At 45.8% G+C, this 23,781-nt stretch overlaps 1 protein-coding gene across 2 annotated transcripts in view; it reads right to left on the reverse strand.

Moving 5' to 3' along the window:
• Positions 1-23,781, reverse strand: part of DDX42 (DEAD-box helicase 42) — a 95,888-nt gene that overhangs the window by 56,733 nt on the left and 15,374 nt on the right. For both annotated transcript variants that reach the window (XM_029573675.1, XM_029573676.1), the window contains exons 4-8: positions 21,511-21,572; positions 13,007-13,043; positions 3,756-3,908; positions 2,724-2,828; positions 1,920-2,039 (exon numbers count right to left, since the gene is read on the reverse strand). In XM_029573675.1, the coding sequence (XP_029429535.1) occupies positions 1,920-2,039; positions 2,724-2,828; positions 3,756-3,908; positions 13,007-13,043; positions 21,511-21,572 (477 nt within the window). The remainder of the gene's footprint in view (positions 1-1,919; positions 2,040-2,723; positions 2,829-3,755; positions 3,909-13,006; positions 13,044-21,510; positions 21,573-23,781) is intronic.

Consider the following 23,781-nt stretch of genomic DNA (forward strand, 5'->3'; position numbering starts at 1 on the left):
TAAACAAGGAAGCTGATAGAATGGTTCCCTGAGGGCCCCCTTGTTGAATCTCATACCAGTCAGACTTGCTGTTTTCTCTCCCACAGACATACTGAATCACCTGCTTTAAAACGGTAGAACAGAATTGATGTGGACTACTGTGTCATAGGCCTCTGTTACATCTAGATAAACAGCTATAACTGAGCGATTTTCATCTAACTGACCAAGTACAAAATCCAAGAATGAAACCAATAGGGTTTCAGTGCTATGGTTCTTTTGGAAACCGCATTGAAAGCGGTGGAAAAATTTATCACCACCATTCACCTTTAAAATCTGGAAAGTTAGCCAATTTTTGTCATAAAAATAAATCCCTAAATGTTGACCAAAATCTACATAAATAAAATCCTCTCGCCTCCTCTAGGATATCCAAAGTCACTACATTGTCTGAATCTCAATTCTTTCATTTGCATACACAGCAGCATTTACCTCTTGCTGAGAGAGTGCTTCAAGCTGCTCTGTCTTTCCTCTCATGGTACACACGTTCTACAGCACTTCATCTAGTAGCCTTGTGCAGACTTTTACTCTATACATCCTTTTCCAAAAAGCCATTCATTTCCCACAAATTTTCATCCACTTTATAATGCCAGAGGGCAAGTTTGATAGCCCAGTGGAAGCGCTTCCAAAGCTGGGTCTTCCCACCAGCCAGCCAGTAGCCAGCGATGCTGTAGGGGTGGTGTTCCTAGCCACTGGGTGAGAGGGAGGCCCAGCTAGCATGCAACAGGGCCCAGAGGGAACTATGTTCCTCCGACAGAGAACTGTCACTGCAACAATTTGCCAGAAGGTTGAGGGAGTGGGAATGTGGTTTCTGAACTTGTCCTCTTCACCCCACAATTGAATTTCAGGATATTCACAATGAATATACATGCGATATATTTGTTTAGACTGGGTTTCCAAAGTATTCAATGTGGATATCTTGAAAACCCAATTGACTGTGAGGTCAATAAGACAGTTATGGGAACCAGGAGATAATTAGCAGGCTCCCTGTGAACGAAGATTCATGGGGCCAGAGTCCCATTTGCAGCTGGTTACAATGGAGTTGCAAGTTCAAATGTGAATGAATAAATTGCCAAGCAGAAAAGAAAAAACATGCCAAAAAGCAGATGCCTTTTCTGAATCAAAATCACTGCATTCCAAAAAAACAATCCAGCAAAAATCACAACACATACACATTTTAAAATCCACAAATTAAAAAAAAAAACATAATCATCGCACTCTTCTTTACATTAGAAAATGATTTCTACAGAATGCAGCCGGCTACAATTTATTTTGGGAGCTTCTGCCTCAGGCAATGCTACATTTGTTTAAAGATTCTATGTACCACTGCTTTAAAGACCCTTGGGGTCTATTTTCTGTCCCTCCTGATGCAGCCATTGCAAAACACGGCCCATGTCAGGGAACAGACGGTGGTGTTACTATGAATTAAATGCATTTTCTCAGCCATATATAGTTAACACTGCTTTTTCTTGAACATTATAAATAAATTTATTATTGTTAAGACAATTCTGATTGAACTGAGTATTTGAATACATCCTTTTGTTCAACTGGGCCATAGTGCAATGAATCTTCATTCACAACTACTCTGTATTTCACCCTCTCCCGCCCCAATCTGGCTCAATTATCACAGTGCTAGTTCTTAATTCAGGAGCCACAGACTGCAGCTCCCTTTAGAACCCAGCACATGCACCCTAGGTATTGCTGCTGTGCAACAGCTAGGATCCTGTTCCCTTTGGGGGGAGGGGAGGCGGGGTTATGAACACTGCCTCCACAGCTTCCCCACTCCCATCTGCACCACGGAGCTCAAATCTCCCACATGGCAGTGCCAAGCCACTGCTGCCAAGTCACTGGACCACCCATGACTGCTGCTTTAGACCCATGCTCACCTGGCACTGGATGGGAGTGGGCTGAGTATACTCCGACTTCCGAATCTGATGCATAAGCTGCTCATCAAATCCAAAATGGGCAAAACTGCTGCAGGGCCTGGGAGGAGCTGCGCCAGAGACCTGGTGATGTGTAAACAAATTATTAGATGAAAAAGAGTGGAAAATGTTCAAGATTCCAATGTCCCATTTACTTGTCCTAGTGCAGGTGCCTCCTGTAAGAAGGTAAAAAATGGCTTGCACACAAGTTAAAAGGGCATCCCACACAGCGTAAGCTCTGTATCTATTCTGACACCTAATTGCAAACACACAAATTCATCAAAAAAAAAATCAGAAGTGCGAGAAATGCCTGGGTGTGTGTCTTACTATACATCTAATATTCTTTTTTCTTTTGCATAGAGATTAGTGGGCAAAGATATTTGTGTCCATGCAAAATTATATGAGTTTGCTCTACGGTGAGTCTATTCAATACAGAATTATAGTCTGGAATAAAGCTATTAATAAGCCCTGGGTCCCTGAAGAATCTGGCCTTTAGGCTTAATATACTTAACAAGTAACATAGCAGTTGCCAGCAATAAGGTCCTCTTAGTCCATCAAGACTGCCCCATTGTTCTGCCTGTAAGCACAGACCATATTCTTACCTCCAGTCATCTCACTCCCTTGTCCTTATCAACCCCGTTTAGCTCCGGTTAGGTGGCAAGCTGCTGTTGCCCAAATCTGAGCCCCAGTAATTTCACACAAATTGCGCAGGAATAATAATTATCACCCTGCTGATTGGATAGCAAACCATACTGACGTCCAACCTACCCGCAAGTTTAACTTGTGTCGGAGTTCAATCATTTGCTGTGGGGTCAGGCTGCTGATCTCTTCATGTTCTTGATAGAAGTTCTTCTCAAAGGGTGGATATTCAATCTGCAGATCACATTAGCAATCATCAGTGAGCAACAAACCAGCCAACACAAACATACACCAGCAATCCATTTCAAGCCTGAATGACAAGCCATTGTTGGGAGTTCAATGGGGGAGTGGATGGACCAAGGTGACAAAAATCATAGAGGAATGTAATAGTAGGTGAATATAGGTAGGGCTAATTAAGGAATTACTAAGAGAGAGCAATTTCTCTCATGGGGGGGGGGTGGGGGGGTGAGAATGTCATGAAGGCAAAGTGCTCGCAGAGAAGTGGCAGCTGGTCAGAGAAGGCTGTAGCCAGCTGAGAGCTGCCATTCCAGGTGGGAATATTCCAGGAAGGAGACTAGAGTATGTCTTGCTGGGGGCTAGCTACTGGGTAAGAGACAGCAGGAAATGTGGTTTGGTTGCAGCTGAAAACGCTCTTTAACTTAGCTGACAATAGCTCAGTTAAGTCACCTCCCAGCAGCTTTTTCAAAACGTTCCCCACCCCCCACCAAATACACAAACCACTTTTTCTACTGAGCACCCTTTTCCAAAAGTGAAGTATGCTGTTCTGTTGAGGCAGGGAGGAGGAGCTGCTCACCTATACATCACTTCCTGTTAGTTCCCATAAGACAAAGATGCTCTTTTATTACATTTCTTCTCTTTCAATCTAGAAAACTATTTCTGTTATTGTTACAATTCTTTAATAAATAAAATCTGTGCATATATATTGGACACATCATTTAACAATTTTGAAAGAGACAGGACAAAACTACAAGCAAAACTATAAACCTTCCATCCACAAATTCTTTTTTTCATAACTACATTAATTTTATTAATCTTTTTCTGTAACCATTGATCTCAGACCATTTTGTTCCAGAACTGCTGCTTTTACTGCCCCCTGTTTTATCACTGAAATATAAAACACACCCATTATTCCAGTCCTACCTCTGTGTGATCAATGGGAGGCAAGGGGTCGATGACTTTCTTTGCAGTTGATGCAATTGGATTCCCATCACTGTCATATTCCAAGGTGTCCTCTTCCTCCTCTGGTATTATGCCAGCTGTAGGGTTTTCTGCCATGTATCGAAAATAAGCTTCCTGCAGCAAAACACAGCAATGGGAGTGCATATGCGTGCTGAGGGAGAGGCATCTAACAGAGACTGGGTGTGAGATGACACACCCATTCTCCACTATTGAACGTTTGCAACTAATGGACCAATTATCATGAGGTACACATTGGGCATCACCAAACTCAACCCCCTCTCCTCATTCTCACAATCTGAAGCAATGAGCAACACACTACAGCCACAAAATGTCATTTGAAGGGAAATTGCTTAAAAACTATTCTTCGGCTCCTCACTCCCTCTTCCTCTCAGCCCCTCACCCAAACGAATGTTATTTCAAGATTTGAAGTGACTTGTTTAGGTTCTTCTGTGTAGGTGGGATTTATTGCTGGAGTCACTGAGGGGCAGATCAGGCTGTGTTCCCGAACACCTCCGAATGGGAAAACGCTGCTGTATACGCTTACAGTCGCATAGAAAGGGGGGGGGGGGGGGGGAGCAGTGCACCTCCTATTCAGGAAACAGAAAAGGCTTTACTTGGATACTGGCAGCAAAGGTGTCCCAAATATTTTTCATAAGGCAGGAAATAAGTTTTAAAGAAGGATAGATAGCTTCAAAGCACATTTGGGGCATGTTTGGTCCTTGTGGAACTCTGTGATCCTTGTTTAGATCTGCTGTGATATGGGTAATCAGGTGCAACATCTATTCGTTGAAAAGTTTCATTCATTTACAAGGGAAACAAAGAGTATCCCAACTGCAGACTTGTTAATGTAATGACTTGATAACTCTAGCCAGGCGTCATCCGTGGGTCAGTGCAGTAATGAGACTGTCCAAATTACTTATCTGATAATTTTGTTTCCTTGGGTGTAGACAGATGGACACAGGATCAATGGGTTGTGCTCCCCTGCCAGCAGATGGAGACAGAGTCAGGTTTCAAAGCTGATGTCACCCTAGATACACCCCCCACAGTGACCTCAGCCCTTCAGTATTCTCTTCAAAAGCCACCGTGGCCATACTATCGAAAAAACAATTTAAAAACTTGATTAAAAACAGATAACCGTAATTACTCAACCAAACAAACACTGAACCCCAGTAATATTATAGATGTCCTGATCTAGGGACTGGATGACTGCTTACCTGTAATCTCTTGGAATCGATATCCTCTCCACGGGCTAATCCTTGACAACGTTCTTGGGCAGCTGGGGTCAGGAAGCTGAGTCCATCTGTCTACACTAAGGAAACAGAAATTATCAGGTAAGTAATTTCTCCATTTCCTAGTGTGTAGCCAAATGGACTCAGGACCAATGGGATGTACAAAAGCTACTCCCGATCGGGGCAGGAGGCTGCACACGATCTGGTTAATACCACCCTTGGAAAGGCTGCATCTTCTCAGGCCTGTATGTCCAGGCGATAGAACCTGCAGAAGTTGGGCAAGGATGATCATGTCGCCGCTCAGCAGATATCGACAGGGGCCAGCAGACTTCCACCCATGAGACTGCATGAGCCCTGGTGGAATGAGCTTTAACCAGGCTTTCCTGCCTCCACACAGGCTTTTGTGACCACCTTCTTAATCCAGTGCGCTTTGGTAGCCTGGGGAGCTGGTTCGCCTTGTTTCCTTCCACCGTGAAGGACAAACAGGCAGACAGTCTTTCGAACCATTTCTCAAACTTCCATTTACTGCACCAAAAGTCTCCTGACAATCAAATAACGGAGGAGGCGGTATTCCTCCACATCCCTGTGCTTATCTAGGGAAGGCAATGAAATTAACTGTTTCAAATGAAACTCCAAGATTACCTTGGGCAAGAAGAATGGAACAGAACGAAGTTGTAACATTCCTGGAGTCGGTGATGTATTTCCGCCATTCCATAAGGAGGTCTATCTCCTGAGATACCTGCTGGCTCTTGGTTCCTCCCTGGTGGTTGATGTAGATTACGTCATTGCGTTGTCAGACATTATGTGGACCGCTTGACCCTGGAGTCTATGGCTGAATTGCAAGTATGCCAGCCTCACTGCCCGGGCTTCCAGGTGACCGATGTTCCAGAGGTACTCTTCCTCTGTCCAATGTCCCTGGACCGCGAGTTCCTGACAGTGAGCTCCCCAACCCTGGAGACTCGTGTCCATTATAAGAAGCAGTCAGTTCAGGGAGACAGGGTCACCTCCCTGCTCAGATCAGCCTCCTGCAACCACCAATTGAGGTGAGAGCAGACTCCCATTGGTAAGTGGAGCAGAATCAAATAGTCTTGAGACTGTGTGTTCCAAAATGACAGTAGCAAGCGTTGAAGTGGATGCATGTCTGCTCTCGCCCAGGCACTACTTCCAAGGTTGCCGCCATCAAATCGAGAACTTGGAGATAGCTCCACAAAGTCGGGCGTATTGTGGTCATCAGCTGATGCACCTGTGACATCAACTTCGGTATCCATGTAGTCGGGAAGAAAACCTTGCTCTGCCTGGTGTCGAACCAGTCTCCCAGATACTCCAACAAATGGGAAGGCTTGAGACTGCTGCTGTCCAGATTTACTACACAACTGAGCTCCTGAAGCAAGGAGGTCACCCTGTTGATCACCCGGATACTTTCTTTCATGGACTTGGCCTGGTTCAACCAGTCATCCAAGTACAGGTGTACCAGGTTTCCTTCTCTTCTCAATGCTGCCGCCATGACCAGCATAATCTTGGCTAGGCCAAAGGGCAGTGCCCGGAACTGATAATGGTGACCCAGTATGGCAAAGGGTAGGAAGCGTTGGTGTTCTTGACGGAATGGAATATACAGGTAGGCCTCAGATAGGTCCATGGAGGTTAGGAACTCTGCCGGTTGTACAGTCATTATCACGGAACGTAAGGTTTCCATGTGGAAATGACTCACTCGTAGGTAACAGTTGACACTCTTGAGGTCTAGGATGGGGCAAAAGGAACCTTCTCTTCTTGGGTACGATGAAATAACGCCCTGTATTTTCCTGGGGCGTAGGTACTGGGATTACAGTCCTCATCTTGAGGAGCCTTAAGAGTAATCTCCACTACCTGCTTTTTCTGCTGAGAGTGGCAAGGAGACACCATGAATACGTCCCGAGGAGTGCTGCAAAATCCAGCGCATATCCTCATGTGACTTCCAGTACCCACTTGTCTGAAGTGATCTCAATTCACCTTTGGTAAGAGACAAAATCGACCCCCTAGCTCATCATTCTGAAGATGGGTCAGGAAAATTTCAAAGGGAGGTTTCGGGATGATCCTGAACCTACCCCTCTCTTGGGCTGTCGACTATGAAAGGACTGAGTTCTTTCAATGGGCTAAGACCTCTGAAATGTTGAGTTTCTGTAGGGGCAGAAACGTTGAGAGTCCCTGGACCGGCCCCTCATAGGCGAGGGGCGCACCAACTGCTTCCTCTTATCTTTCGGTAGCTGGGGGACTGGAGATTCACCCCATTTACTGGCCAGTTTTTCCAATTCGTTTCTGAATAGGAGGGATCCTTCAAAGGGCACCTTTGTAAGGTTGGTCTTGGAAGTTGCATCAGATGACCAATTCCACAGCCATAGCTGGCTGCTACCACTGAGGCCACTCCTCTGGCTGAAATACAGAACAAATCCGAGCCCATGTCTGCTAAAAAGATGGCAGCGGGTTCCATAGCCGCTCTAGGGTTCACCCCCGAGTCATCTACCTCCTGAGAGAGAAGTAGGCACGAACGCGCTACCAGGGCACAACAAGAAGCAATCTGGAAGGCCATTGCTACTGCGCCAAAGGCTTGTTTAAGGATGGAGTCCAACCGTCTATCATGTGCATCCTTTAAGGCCACTCGTCCCTCCACTGGGATAGTTGTTTGCTTAGAGTCAGCGCAGACCAGTGCATCCACTGTAGGGAAACGCAAATGTTCTCTTGCTGCCGGATCCAGAGCTTCTAACACCCGGCCCCCTTTAAAACTTGCTTCTGGGGCATCCCATTCCAGGTCAATCAACTCCTGGATGGCTTCCAGTACAGGAAAGTAGCAAGAGGCTTTGCACAAGAAAATAAGAAAGGGATTCTTCTTTGGTTCCGTCATAGATGCTACTCCAGGAACTCCCAGCGTTTTCAGGGTCTGGGAAACTGAGGGCAGCAATTCGTCTCTATGAAAGAAACATAACATGGTTCGATACGGTTCTAATCCTGGGGGAATTTCCCCTTCTTCCAAGGGATTTTGCTCTTTTTCTTTGTGCCATCAGGGTCCCCACTAGGGTATGCCTCGAGGTCTACCAACAGGAATGGGAGGGGGAGAGGGGGCCGGCTGGGATTCCATCTGGGCAGACGCAAGTGAGGGAGTAGACCGCACCTATACGAAGGCCTGTAGCCCCTGGAAAAGGCCACTGGGTCCATGCCTAGCCTAGAGGAAACTGGGGTGGGCCCAGCCGAGTTTCCCTCTCCAATGGAAGACCCAGCCAAGGGGTTACTCAGATTCAAAGTATTTCCAGTTACGGCTGCCAATCCATCATCTGAATGAGAGAATGCAGGAAGGCACATGCACAGCCTGTACGCCCGGCTTTTCCTGTATCCTGCGCTTACATTATTGTGCTCCTAAGTATGCGCATGATGTTTGAGATTAAAGGATCCAATTCCTCCCTTTGAAAAAGACAAACTAGTTTAGGGTCATTGCCCTCAAGGTGGGATGGCTTCCCTAGTTCTTCCTCAGGTTCTGTTCCTGAAGGAGGAGGCAGGACCAGAGAGGGGTCCCAAGATCCAGCAGGGGCCCCGTCGGGAGGAGCAAAACCGCCCGCAAGGAAGGAGCTCCGAAGCTTCACAACGAGAAGGGAGGTCTGGGGTCCTGGCGCTTACGCAGCTTCTGGGGGGGGCCCTGCAGGGCGCCCTAAACAGGAAGGCTCAGATTGTTATGCTTGAGTGGCCAGAAAAGCTTTGTGCATCAAAAGCACAAACTCCAGAGAAAAGGAATGATCTAGATCACACATCATATACCTTATATTATGAAACCTGTTACCGATAAATGTTTTGGCACTGTGATAGTAAGATTTTAACCAAATGTAAATTTACGTGCTTCCATGTAAACCGTTGTGATGGTACACTACTAAACGACGGTATAGAAAAGATTTTAAATAAATAAAATAAATAAACATGCAGCACATGCGCAAAGCCGACGCACTGCGTGCACTGATATCCTATGGTGGGCAATTCAAAATACATAGACGTGTGCAAGATTTATTTATTTACCATTTTTCTATACCGAACTTCATGACAAGCTTCATATCAGGCCGGTTTACATCAAACTTGGGGTTAACTGAACAAAAACCATATAACAGGAAGGCCGAGGCGCAGATACAAATAACAGGGAGAATGAACTTGGGGGCTAGAGTAGCCAGGAAATAAAGGACAGAAAAAACTGGAGAATGAGAACGTATGAGTATACAGTGGCTGGGTCGGTCATTTAGTCTATTGGGCTAAATGAAAGAACTGTTGCAATGTTAGGCTTAAGGGAAGGCTTGGATGAAAAGCCAAGTCTTGAGTTTTTTCCGGAAGGTAATCAGGCAGGGTTCCAGTCTTAGATCAGTCGGCAGGATGTTCCAGATGATGGGGCCAGCTGTGGAGAATGCCCGTTCTTTTGTGGAGGTTAGACGAGAGGATTTGGTTGGGGGGGACTAGGAGTGTTCCTTTGTGTGCCACTCTGATGGGTTTTGCTGATGTGTATAGTTTGAGTGGGAACTGAAGGTCTAAAGGTAGTTGGTTGTGTATAGATTTGTGGATAATGGTGAGTGCTTTGTGCAAAATTCTGTATTTAATAGGTAGCCAGTGTAGGTTTCTAAGTATAGGAGTGATGTGAGTTCTCCGGTTGGTGTTGGTTAATATCCTGGCTGCTGAGTTCTGGAGCATCTGTAGTGGTCTAGTGGCCAGATGGTGTCGCTGTGGCCTACCATGCGGTGTGCCGACCAAGCTTAAAGCGGGGCCTAGCCCAACTGGGGGGTGCCGCTCACCCCACTTCCCTATGCCCCAATGAGATCAGGAACGACGTAGGTATGGCGCTTCTAGCAAGGAGCCTGGAGGAAGTCTTACCGAAACCCCTCTTCTTTGAAAGTAAATCTTCCTTATTTTTTAAACTTACCTGGACAGCTGAGTACAGGTACGGTCTCTGGCTGCGGGGGGAGAGGGCTTTGGCCGTCTCTGTCATTCTCAGCTTCCTGCACTTGCTGCCTTAAAGCTGCTTGAGCAGCAAAGTACATGCTGGGAACTGGCTACCGGACCAACGGAAACCTCTGAGGGATCTCGGAAATCACCTCAGTAATTCTCAACTGGGGGAGGGACATTGAGGCCCGCTCTCCTACCTAAATCTTTTCTCCAATTGAAAAGTTGAATTTCTTGTTCCAAAAAGGTACAGCGATCCCCATAGGGAAAGCATGTCTAAATCTGCTGGAGACGGAGAAATACTGAAGAGCTGAGGTCACTGCAGGGGTGTATCTAGGGTGATGTCAGCTTTGAAACCTGACTGTCTCCATCTGCTGGCAGGGGAGCACAGCCAATTAGTCCTGAGTCCATCTGGCTACATGCTAGGAAAATCTATATTGTACTACCTAATGCTAACCCTCTGACTGACAGATCAGGCATGGAATACAGTCAAAGGGGGTGCTCTCATCTCACAGAAACCACCAGCCAAAATTTATATCAAGCCTGTCAATGCCAGTTACAAGGGCTCCCAGTTTATTTGTATAGAAAAGAGAAATTGAAATTTCTGTATTTTTAATACAGAAAAAATAGTAGAATACACAAGTGCCATTGAAAGGAGAGTGCAGGTATGCTTGCAAGTTTAAAAAGAAATAAAAAAAAACCCTAGGTTCTCCTGTTTTAAAGAAAGCAGATGCACCATTTCTTGTGTTATAGAAGCTAAGCTGAAAAAAAGCTAAAGAAAATAGAAATTTGGAAAAAAAAAAAAGGAAAATTGGTTATCTGCTCATTTTCGTTCCTATAGTACCACAGATCAGTCCAGACTCCGGGGTTTTACCTCCCTGCCAGCAGATGGAAACAGAGAAAGTTATATTGACACTGTACATAATCCAGTGTGCCACCTGCAGTCCCTCAGTATTGACCTGTACCCAAGCCAAGATGACAGCAACAACCATAAATTTCTAAGCAAACTTGCTCCCTTCCAATGAGCCAGAAGAAGGTGAAGTTGCCCAAAAAACAGAAAACTTGTTTCCCAAATTTAACATAAGCGATCAGCATTGAAAACCTCCAACAACTCCGTACTATATACAAAGCAACAGTACGAGCAGCGGACTCTCCCCCCCCCCCCCCCCCAGTAAACAGGTGGGTGTCTGGACTCATCTGTGGTACTACAGGAATGAAAATTAGCAGGTAAGAACCAATTTTGCTTTCCCTGTACATAGCCAGATCAGTCCAGACTCCAGGGATGTACCTAAGCTCTCCTTATCTCGGGTGGGACCTGGAGAGTTCCACTTGCAGAACACTCTCACTAAAGAACATGGAAGTTGGAGCCCTGACATCCAAGCGATAATGCCTGGTTAAAGTGGGCAACGACTTCCCCACTCCACTGGGCTTGCAGAGCAGAGGTGCCAGCAGATTCCACCGCTGTCTCATGGGGGATGAGCGATCTGGACCATCAGATGTCCATCGCAAGGATCTCCGGACAGAGCTATCCAGAAAGGTCACCAACGCCTGCTCTTCCGCCTCAAACCGGGGGGGGGGGGGGGGGGGGCCAGGAATGGCCCTACCAGGACCTCAACTCCCTATGAGGATCCAGAAATTTTCTTTTAATCCTTTTTTTCTCTCTCTCTTCAGACTGCAGGTTTTACACCATCTACCATCTGCTGGAGACAGAGCAATACTGAGGGACTGCAGGTGGCACAGTGGGTTATGCACAGTGTCAGTGAAACTTTCTCTGTCTCCATCTACTGGCAGGAAGGCAAAACCCAGGAGTCTGGTCTGATCTGGGTATGTACAGGGAAGCAAATTTCCAAGTTTTGAGATAGACTATATGAAAAAGGAGAAAACTTCAGACAAAAAAATGTGAAAAAGTATAGAGAGAAAAGCATGGAAAAAGTACAGCCTGAAAAAAATGTGAACAGCAGAGTGGGAAAAGCACTGAAAATAGCACAAAGCTAGATGAGACAGTTGAATGCGACTTGTGCTGCACCACAGCCCCAGAGATGGAACTGAGCTTGTTTGAAGCAGTTTTTACCCAAACTCTATATTTCTAAACAAATACCTTCTGGGTAGACCTAGGCCAAGCACTTCAGTAAGAGGCTACCATTCTCCTCTTCTACACAGACGGCATACTTTTCCGTTTTGTTGCCTTTTAATTCCCTCACCTAACAGGCCAATCTGTGTAAACCTGCCCAGAATTTCTTCATGCTTGTGTTGGATGCAGCCATAATTTAGAAGTTGCTCATTTCACAAAAAATGTGCCCCGTCTTTAGGTTATAATCATGTGTGTCCCTTGGAAAAACAATAGCAACATAGCTTACAATCAAATTCCAAGTGTCTATTTTTGAAGATGTGAAAATTAAACCTGTGCTCCATCTGCCAGACATTTTGTTTGCTATCGATACTTTGTCACAGCACAGAGATTGTCTTGTAGTTTGTTTTTCTTTTACCACTACAGTGAATATCTGCTGCATAACTGCGGCTCAAGAGAAGAAAACTGAACACAAGTGACAGGTAGAACATTGCTTTTTCTGACCTATGCCGAAAGGAAACCATGCCGTATCACAGGTAAACACTACAGGTCTCCATGTCACTGGTGTCAAAGCTGAATAGAATAATTAAATTTGATTGCATTCTCATTTTGCTTTTGTCTTACAATACACACAATTAGTAGGGCTTATGAAAAATTGGGCTTATTCTTCAGCAGTGCTCTGAGCTATCTGCACCATTGACTTTGCCGACATCAGTTACTTTCCACGCTGAAGCTGCTGTTTTGCTGCAGCTACCAACAGCAGAATTAAGTCTGAGCTGCAGGCAGCTCAGGCCCCTGGTCAGGTTCCACACCTTGCCAAACATTTATCCCCGATTTTCGTAAGCCCTGATGATCTTTGGCAAAGTACAGAGGTCACTGGGATTAAAAAATCAGGGTTTTCTTTATTTCTTCCAACTATAATGGCAGTTAGGGAGGCTTAAAGATATAATAGAAAGAAATACAGCATACGAACTCACTTGGTCATCTTCCTCTTCAATGTCATCTCGAATACCCCTGGAAAAAAAAGCGGAGAAACAAACTTCCCTGCAAATGTTCCACAAACCCATCACCATACCACAGCTCCACTGGTGTGACACTCTGCACACTACGAGAGGACGCAGCTCTAGTGACAACAAGCAGCAAGAAAATACAGGATAAATATACTCAGTGCACATCACGTGGCACAGTACACACGTGAATTCTCGCTGTCTCGGGTTAAGGAAGGAGGGCAGGAGGCCTCTCCTCCCCCACAATCACACTATCATCATAAAGTGCCACTGGATAAATTAGTTTCAACCAGGTGTAAACGGTATTCCCAGCATGCATCTCTGCCACGTCCCAATGGCTAAAGGACCATCAAGTTGGTCGGTTCAGAGAGTGCACCTGTAGGAAACATTCTGGGATGTCCATGCAATGAGGAAATTTACTTAAATACACAAATGTTACTCTATTGGGATTTGCACTTCACTGAGGACTTATGTTTCATAATTCCTAATCCTTCTATGCACACACATGCAGCGGTGCATTAAGAATTAAAGTAACTGGTCTATGGTGCAGCAGAGTAGTATTCACAGCCCACTCAGGTCCTTGGGAGTCCTACTCCTCATTTAACAGCGACACCTAGTGGCCAGACTAGGGATGCACATGTACTGGATTCTGGAGGGAGCCGCTGTCCATGGACCATAGCCAAGGCCTGTCGCTGCAACGGTAGGGCTATATGGAAGAGTGATTAAAGTAAGGGAAAACTCCCAGGGATAGCTGCAAATGAGGGCTTTGGTGCCATAGTTCCAGTAAAGTTAGATTCTGATTGAGCTGGACACCCATAGGAAGTGGCGAAAACTGCCAGGTCTAAAATAAGTAACTGGTTTAATTCAAGCATCTTTCTAAAATTTAACAGTTAACTTGTACCCAACATACATTGGGCCTTATTCAAAAATGACTTTTCCCTATTGTGTGTCTATGGAAAAAATCTTTAATGAATGAGGCTCACTGGTTGATGACCCTGAAAGCTTTTTAACGCATATAAAATCTGAATCTAAAAACATTTATGGACAAACCAGGTCTGCATACCATAATTCTGTAATTTACATTAACCCTACAGGAGGGCAGCATTATAGTAACGGAAACCTTGTAAACTATTTAAGTGGTTTGAATGGGAGGAATGGTTGATACAAAATGATAAAATTCCAAGGTTAGACAAAAAAACCCAAAACAAAACAAAACTACATAGTGAGAGTGGTTGCTTTGGCTGAGCCTGCCCACATCTGGGACAAAATATTGCACCAACACAGATGGAGATCAGAAAGGGGAACCCTAGTGTCTACCTGGGTTTTATAGATTTGTTCTCATGGATTTTACAGTGTATTTGCTTCTAAAGTTAGAGACTGTGAAATTAGGGCAACCAACAGCAGAGGTTCCAGGGGGGTATATTAGATAGATAGAGATATATATATATATATCTATCTATCTATCTCAATTATGTGATCTCAATTATGTGTTTCTTTTGAATATGACCAAATTCTCATAGGCACTACAAATAAAAAGAGGAAACATGCATAGTAAGATCTAGCAATAAATAAAAAAAACTCACTCATTCAAGGCTAACATTTAACATATTTCTGTTCTGCTATTAAAACGTTTTTTGGGCACTGAAAATAATTAAGATCTTTAACTGCATATCCAATAGACACCTTGAATAACTATCCATTCTTCAAGTTAGCCTCCAGTGATAACTGGATTCTAAGATGCTACACCTGACTTTTTGAGAATTTTGAGATGCCACACCTATCAGCAACATGCTTTTATGTTAGCCCACTACAAAGGCATTAAACATAGCATTTCCTAAGCTCTTCATCCAGTTTTCTCCAGCACTTACAAGACTATTACATTCCATTCCTCTGATAAAACTCAACTGGTAAAAATGAAACGGCTAAATCATCTGTGAGCGCCTACCTGGTCCTCAAACACTAGGTCATGCTGTTCAGGTTCATTGCTAGCATAGATTTTGAGCTCAATTATCACACAGAAAAACAGAACCTATACTCTGAGAAGCATTTTTTACTCAGAAAATATTAACTGAATGATCCTTAGCTTCAAATTCCATTTTAACTCTGCAATGACTAAGTAAAGATAAGATCTTCAAGTAATTTAAACTTATTGTAACAGCTCATATCAGTTATAATGTACACACTTGTAGCTTCCAAAAAAAAAAAAAAAATCCCTAGATCTCTATACTATGGGTTATAAACTCCATCAGCTACCTAACTCACAGGGATTTAAACTAATTGATATGACGTGGGAGCTATACTACAGTCACATACAAGCTTCCTGCAATCTTAAGCACTGCTATAGTTTTGAAAGGATGCTACAGGGTACATTTTCAGAGGCTTAAGCGGGATCTAAGTGCGTGCAATAAGTTACATGGGTAAATTTGCTGACTCCATGTTAATGGGATTTTCTGTTGCCTCAAAACATGAAGTGCACTTTTACAATGTGCCTTAAAATGGAGAAATTACTTAACCGATAATTTTGTTTTCCTTAGTGTAGATAGATGGATTCAGGACCAATGGGTTATGCTCCCCTGCCAGCAGATGGAGAAGGAGTCAGATTTCAAAGCTGTCGTCACCCTAGAATCACCCTGCAGTGACCTCAGCCCTTCAGTTTTCTCTTCAAAAGCCATTGTGGACATACTATCGAAAAAATGTGATTAAAAACGGATAACCATAACTGTACTCAACCAAACACTAAACCCAAGTAAGATTATATATGCCCTGGATTTAGGGATTGGATGGCGGGGTTACCTGTCATCTCTTGGAATTGATATCCATTCCACAGGCGAATCTTTGGCACAGTTCTTGGGCAGCTGTGGGCGGGATGCTAAGTCCATCTGCTTTACACTAAGGAAAATTAAACTATCAGGTAAGTAATTTCTCCATTTCCTAACGTGTAGCCAAATAGACTCAGGACCAATGGGAGGCTGCCCGCGGTCTGGTTAACACCACCCTCACAAAGGCTGAATCCTCTCGGGCCTATACATCTAGGCGTAAGAACCTGGAGAAGGTGTGCAAGGAGGACCATGTCACCACTGGGCAGATATCGATGGGAGACGGCAGTCTAGCTTCCCCCCATGAGACCGCCTGAACCCTAGTGGAATGAGCTTTCACCTGAGAAGGTAATGGCTTTCCTGCTTCCACGACCACCTCCTTAATCCAGCAAGCTATGGTAGCCCACGAAGCTGGTTCGCCCCTTTTCCTTCCACCATGAAAGACAAACAGGCAGTCCGTCTTTCGAATTGGTTCTGAAACTTCCAAGTAACGCACCAAAAGTCTACAGACAGACATTCAAATGACGATGGAGGAGGTGATATTCCTCCACGTCCCTGTGCTTATCTAGGGAAGGCAATGTTAAACGGACTGATTCAAATGAAACTCCAAGACTACCTTGGGCAACAAAGATGGAAAGGTATGAAGATGTAATGCTCCTGGAGTCATCTGGAGAAACGGTTCCTGACACGACAATGGCTGTAGCTCAGAGATGCGACATGCCTAGCATATAGCCACCAGGAACACCATTTTCAAGTTTAATAATTGCAAGGAAAGACTGCACAGCGGCCGAAAGGAGGACCCTGCCAAAAATTCTAATACTAGATTAAGATTCCATAAGGGAACCGGCCACCGTAGGGGTGGCCAGAGGTGCTTCACCCCTTTCAGAAAACGGACCACATCTGCATGAGCCGACATGCGGGTTCTATTTACCTTGCCCCTAAAACAGGAGTGCGCCGCTACCTGGATCTTCAAGGAGTAAAGGGTCAAAGCTTTATTCAAGTTGTCCTGCAAAAATTCCAGAATTAGTGGGATTCTGACCGCTCGAGGGGAGACACCATGTTTCTCAAACCAGGCCTCAAATACCCTCCAGACCCACACATACGCAAAGGATGTAGAGAACTTTGAGTGCGGAGTAAGGTGGCAATTTCTGCCACAGAATATCCACGCTTCATCAGGCGAGCCCGCTCGAGAGCCAGACCATAAGATATAATTGAGTCGGATCCTTGTGAAGGACTGGTCCCTGCGCAGTAAGAGGCATGGGGATGGGAGGGGGGTGTCTCCATCAGGAGTCTCCGCATGTCCACATACCACAGACGCCTAGGCCAATCTGGAGCTACTAGTAGGACTAATCCCCTGTGATGCTCGACTCTGCGAATGACCCTGCCCAGCAGGGGCCATGGAGGGAAGGCATATGGCAACTCTTCTTCCGGCCAGGTCTGAACGAGAGAGTCAATCCCCAGGGACCAATGATCCATTCTGCGACTGAAAATCGTGGAACCTTCATATTGTGAGATGCGGCCAGAAGGTCGATGGACGGGAGACCCCAATGATCTACTATCAGCTGAAAGGCTTTGGCCAACACCACCCACTCTCCTGGATTCAGACTCTTCCTGCTTAGAACCTCTGCTCTGAAAGTCTTTTCCTGTGATGTAGGAGGCTGAAATCATCTGTAGATATATTTCCACCCATTCCATAAGAAGATCTATCTCCTGTGACATTTGCTGGCTCTTGGTTCCACCTGGTTCCACCTGGCAGTTGATGTAAGCTACCATCATTCGTTGTCCGACATTACACAGAGCGCTTAACCCTGGAGTTTGTGGCTGAGTTGTAGACACGCCAATCTGACTGCCCGGTCTTCAAGGTGGTTGATGTTCCAGGGGGCCTCTTCCTCAGTTCAATGTCCCTGGACCATCAGTTCCTAACAGTGAGTTCCCCAGCTCCAAAGATTCGCATCTGTTGTGAAGGCCAGTCAGTTTGGAGAGGCAGGGGTAGCCGCAGCTCAGATGAGCTTCCTATAGCCATCCCTAGAGCCGAGAACATACTCCCATCAGTAAGTGGAGGCGAATCAAATAGTCTTGAGACTTCGGGTTCCAACGTGACAGTAGTGAGCATTGAAGTGATCGCATGTGTGCCCTCACCCATGGCACTACCCCCAGGGTTGCCGCCATCAAACTAAGAACTTGGAAACAGCTCCACTCTGACGCGTCGTGCTCATCAACTGACGCACTTGGGACATCAACTTCCTTATCCTCGTGGTCGGAAGGAAGACCTTGCCTTGCTTGGTGTCAAACTGGACTCCCAGATATTCCAAGGACTGGGAGGGCTTGAGACTGCTTTAGTCCAGGCTTACGATCCAACTGAGTTCCTGAAGCAAGGAGGTTGCCCTGTTGGTTACCCAGAGATTCTCTTCCAGGACTTGGACCAGATCAACCAGTCATCCAAGTACGGGTGCACCAGGATTCCCTCTTTTCTCAATGCTATCACTACAACCACCATAATCTTGGAAAATGTTCTGGGGGTGGTGTCTAGGCCAAAGGGCAGTGCCCAGAACAGATAATGGTGACCCAGCACCGCAAAGTATAGGTAATGTCAATATTCCAATCTGTCAAGAACATGTAGGCAGGCTTTGGATAGGTCCAGGGAGGTTAAGCACTCTCCCAATTGTATGGCCATTATCATGGAGTGTAGGGTTTCCATGCAGAAATGATTGAATCGTAGATGTCGGTTGACGCTCTTGAGGTCCAAAATGGGGCAAAAGGAATTTTCCTTCTTGGATATGATGACAGATGGAATAATGCCCCATATTTTCCTGGGGTGCGTGTACTGGGATTTCAGGCCTCATCCTGAGGAGCCTTAAAAGAGTAGTCTCTGACTGCTTCTTGTGCTGGGAGTGGCAAAGAGACATCATGAATATGTCCCGAGGAGCACTGTGAAAATCCAGTGCATATTTTTCTCATATGACCTCCAGTACTCATTTGTTCAAAGTGATCTCGATCCACCTCTGGTAGAAGAGGAACAGTCGACCATTCATCTCCTCACTCCAAGGGGGGGGGGGGAGGGGAGGTCCAGCAAATTTTCATGGGAGGGGGGGGGCAGGATGAACCTGAATCCGAGCCTGCTCCTCTCTTGGGCTGTAGACTACGAAAGAACTGAGACTTCCCAAAGGGCCAAGACCTCTGAAATGTCAAGTTTCTGTAGGGGCGAAAGCATTGGGAACCCCTGGATCGACCCCTTATAGGCAAAGGACACTATAACTGCTTTCTCTTATCTTCTGGTAGCTGGAGATTCACTCCATTTACTGGCCATCTTTTCCAATTCACTTCCAAAAAGGAGTGATCCTTTAAAGGGAATCTTTCTAAGATTTGCCTTGGAGGTTGTGTCTGCTGACTAATTCCGCAGCCATAGCGGTCTTCTGACCGCCACCACTGAGGCCACTCCTCTGGCCGAAGTACAGACAAGATCCAAGCCCACGCCAGCTAAAAAGGCGGTGGTGTGTTCCTTAACCGCTCTGGAATTCACCCTCGAGTCAGCCACCTCCTGAGAGAGGAGTAGGCACGAACGAGCTACTAGGGTACAACAAGAAGCAATCTGTAATGTCATTGCTACTGCGTCAAAGGCCTGTTTAAGGATGGACTCCATCCATCTATTGTGCGCATCCTTTAAAGACGCTCCTCCCTCCACTGGGATAGTTGTTTGCTTAGAGAAAGCAGACTAGCGCATCCACTTTAGGGAAAGGCAAACATTCTCTCTCTGCCCGATCCAGTGGGTATACAGCTTCTAACTCTTGTCCCCCTTTAAAACTTTTTTCTGGGGTATCCGATTCCAGGCCAAGCAACTTCTAGATGGCGTCCAGCACTGGAAAGTAGCAAGAGGCTTTCCACAGGGAAATCAGAATGGGGTTCTTCTTTGGTTCCGTCATAGAGTCTGCCCCAGGAACTCCTAGCAACTTTAGGGTCTGGGAAACCAGGGCCGGCAATTTGTCTCTATGGAAAAACTGTAAAATGGTCTGATACGGTTCTAAACCAGGGGGAATTTCCATCATCCAAGGAATCTCCTCTTTGACCATGCCATACGGGTCACTGCCAGGGATTCCCTTGGTGAATTGAGGCATGTCTCGAGGTCTGCCGATAGGACTGGGAGAGGACAGGCTTACAGGCTGAAAGTTCCACCCGGACAGGGGCAAGTGAGGTTGCCGACTGCACCTGTACAAAGGCTCTGGAAAAATTCTGCCCAAGAGAAGGCATCTGGGTCCTTTCATAGCCCAGGAGGTACGGAGGTAGGTGCTACTAAATTTCCCTCTCCCATGGATGACCCAGTCCCGGGGGTTCTCAGATTCGGGGTACTTCCAGTTAAGGGTGTGGCTAACCTATCCTCAGAATGGGAAGAGCTGGGCTTAGCAAAGTCTGGGGAGGCCAACTCTCCCTGAGCTTCTTCACAGTGCTGACATAAGTTGGAATTCATGTCAGACTGTGAAGCCCTAATATGACAAGCAGCGCATAGAGAAAGGTGCTTACGTTTCTTGGCTGCTGGAGCCATTGGCAGTGGTAACTGTGCGTTCTGTCACCTTGCACTTAAAATTTTATGTGCAGAGCCGACACACTGTGCGTTCCGACATTCTACGAAAGGCAATACGGCACGCAAGATGGTGCCGCGGCCTACCATGTGATGTGCTGACCAAGCCTAAAGTGGGGCCTAGACCACCGGAAAGGGGGGGGGGGCGCGCTCAACCCGCTCAGAAGCCCTCTTCCCCTTACCCCAATGGGACTGAGGATGTCAGTACAGCACACCGAGCTAGGAGACCAGAGGCAGTCTTACTGAAACCCCTCTCTGAATCAGGAGTTAAATCTTCTTCTCTTTAGAAAACAAACAAACAAAAACTTACCTGAGGCTCAGCGCTTGGCTTCCTGCTCCAGCTGCCTTTCAGCTGCTTAAGCAGCAAAGGCCATGCCGGGAACCGGCTACTGAAGGAGGGACTTTTAGGTATCACTGCAGGAGAGTGGGGCTCAGTTTTTTCTCCAATTTAAGTGTATAATTTCTCCTTCCAAAAAGTACAGCAATCCCCATAGGGAGAGGTATGTCCACCATCTGCTGGAGACTGAGAAATACTGAAGGGCTAAGGTCACTGCAGGGGTGTATGTAGGGCGATGTCAACTTTGAAATCTGACTCTGTCTCCATCTACTGGCAGGGGAGCATAACCCATGGGTCCTGGCTACACACTAGGAAAAGAAGCATCCCTAGGGGGAGAGGTCAAGTTTTGGGGACCTGGCTGGAAACTATGTGCACATATATAAGTCTCAGGAGGCTACATATATTTAGCTGCATAACCAGTGTCTTATGTTTGATAATTGAATGGGTTTGTGCGAGCTGAAAAGCATGCACTTTTCAGTTGAGTGCTATTTAAACAATGTGCCCAATATGCATAAGAAATAAAGGCATTGGGAAGAAAACCAGCAAATGTGACATTGGGTAATTTTTGGGATAACTGGCAAAAAAGAAGCACGTGCATGAATTACTGATGCACCGTTTCAGGCCACATCTTGCTACCACTGTCAATAAGTGTACATTTAATTTTGCAAGATCTCTTCATGAAGTCTGCATATTCTCTAATTTAGTCAGGTCAGGAAGAGAGAGAAAAAAAAAACATTAAAAATCTTACTTGGCATTCTCTCTGCCCTTGTCTTTTTCCTCCAGTCTTTTCATGTCTCTGGCTGCTTGATCCTAAAGGAATAAAATGCCAACATTTCAGACACAGTCTGGAGAGTTAGAAGCCAAGTGAGAAACTCAGTATTTGCAGTGAAAAGCAAGTTTGCTTACCGTAAACGGTGTTTCCATAGATAGCAGGATGAATTAGCCATGCTGTCATGGGATCTGTCAATCAGGTCCAGGAGGCGGAGCTTTACCAAGCAGAGATTAGATTTTAGCTCTCTGCGGCTGTGCGTGTGTTCCTGTGCAGGAAAGTAACAGATTCTCCTCAGTCTGTGATTAAGCTGTAGTGTAGTCAAAGAGACGGCGACTGCCAGGGAGGAGGGAGGGTCAGCATGGCTAATTCATCCTGCTATCTATGGAAACACCGTTTACGGTAGCAAACTTGCTTTTTCCCCGTTGATAGCAGGGCTGAATTAGCCATGCTATCATGGGAGTCCCTAGATCCCGATCATGTTGTTTGTGATGTGTATGGTTGTACGTGATCTTTAGTAGTGTGGCAGTCACCGTGGATGGGAGGATAGAGAGTGCAGGAATGCTTGCCCTATCGTCGCATCAGTGGCTGCTTTTGATCAAGGCAGTAGTGTGATGTGAAGGTGTGGAGCGATGACCACGTAGCAGCTTTACAAATGTCTATAGGATGCACATTTTTAAGGTGTGCCAAGGAGGCCGCCACTGCTCTGACTTGATGAGCCTTGGGAGTAGAGTGTAGATGTAACTGTTTGTCGTAGCAGAATTGTATGCACTGTTATCCAGCTGGAGATGGTGCATTTAGCCACTGGAAGTCCAGATGCTTTCGGGTCGAAAGAGACAAATTGTTGAGAAACCCGGGAATCCGATTTTGTTCTCTCTTTGTAGTATGCAAACGCTCTTTTACAATCCAGCGTATGTAGTAATTTTTCCCTATCACTGGAGTGAGGTTTAGAGAAAATGATGGGTAATTCTATGGTTTGATTGAGATAGAATTGAGAAACCATTTTTGGCAGGAAGGATGGGTGAGTCCTGAGAACCACTTTTTGATGATAAAACTGCAAATATGGAGTATAGTGGACTAAGGCTTGTAATTCACTGACTCGTCGAGCTGATGTTACTGCTACCAGGAATACCACCTTCCTTGTAAGTATTTAATGTGTGCGGAGTCCATGGGTTCAAACGGAGAAAGCATGAGCTGTTCAAGAACTATGTTGAGGTTCCACGGAACTGGAGGTTTAGAAATCGGAGGACGAAGGTGAGTTAATCCCTTGATGAAACCAGAGAGTAATGGGTGATTGGAGACAGGGATATTATTTACCGGTCTATGATATGTCCCTATGGCACCAAGATGAACTCTAATGGAGGATGTTGCCAGCCCAACTGTGTCAAAGCGGAAACTCCTTGTTCTGCTAAAAGGAGCCTTTCAAGCTCCATGCTGTCAAATGGAGAGATGAGTGTAGTGGGTGCAGGAGCGTCCCTTGATCCTGGACCAGAAGATCTGGACGATTCGGTAGTCGAATTGGGTCTTTGATGGAGAGTCGGAGAAGGAAACTGTACCACGGTTGCCTGGGCCAGGCTGGGGCTACGAGTATCAGTTGAGCTCTGTCTGGAATGCACTTTTGAATTGTCCTTGTTATGCGTGGTTTGGGAGGAAAGGCATACAGGAGGCCTGTTGTCCATGGGATGAGGAAGGCATCCTGAGCGATTCTGAGCGGGCTGGGTCATATCGAGCAGAATTTGGGAACTTGAGCGTTGATCTCCATTGCAAAGAGATCTATCGAAGGTGTTCCCGATTGTATGAAGATGTTTTGGGCTACAGTTGAATTGAGTGCCCATTTGTGAGGGCACTGTCCACTCTCGTGGACAGTGCCCTCTCGTGTTCGCTACTCCCGGAAGGTAGGTCACTTGCAAATGTATGCAATGTTGATGAGCATATTCGAAGATTCAGGGTCTCCTTGCATAGGGACCATGAACCGGACCCTCCTTGTTTGTTGATGTAAAACATCGCCACTTGATTGTCCGTGTAGATCATGACCCTGCGCCCTTCAGGTAGTCTTGAAACACTTGTAGTGCATTTCGAATCGCTCTGAGTTCTAATAAATTTATCTGCAGGGTCTGCTTGGAGATTGTCCATAACCCTTGCGTTTTGTAAATCTCGAGATGTGTTCCCCAACCATTGCGAGATGCATCTGTGGTTAAGACTGCGTTGTGAGGAGGGGGGCTGAATAATGCTCCTTTGGAAAGGGTAGAG

The sequence above is a fragment of the Rhinatrema bivittatum genome, chromosome 12, assembly GCF_901001135.1.
Source record: "Rhinatrema bivittatum chromosome 12, aRhiBiv1.1, whole genome shotgun sequence".
Taxonomy (NCBI): domain Eukaryota; kingdom Metazoa; phylum Chordata; class Amphibia; order Gymnophiona; family Rhinatrematidae; genus Rhinatrema; species Rhinatrema bivittatum.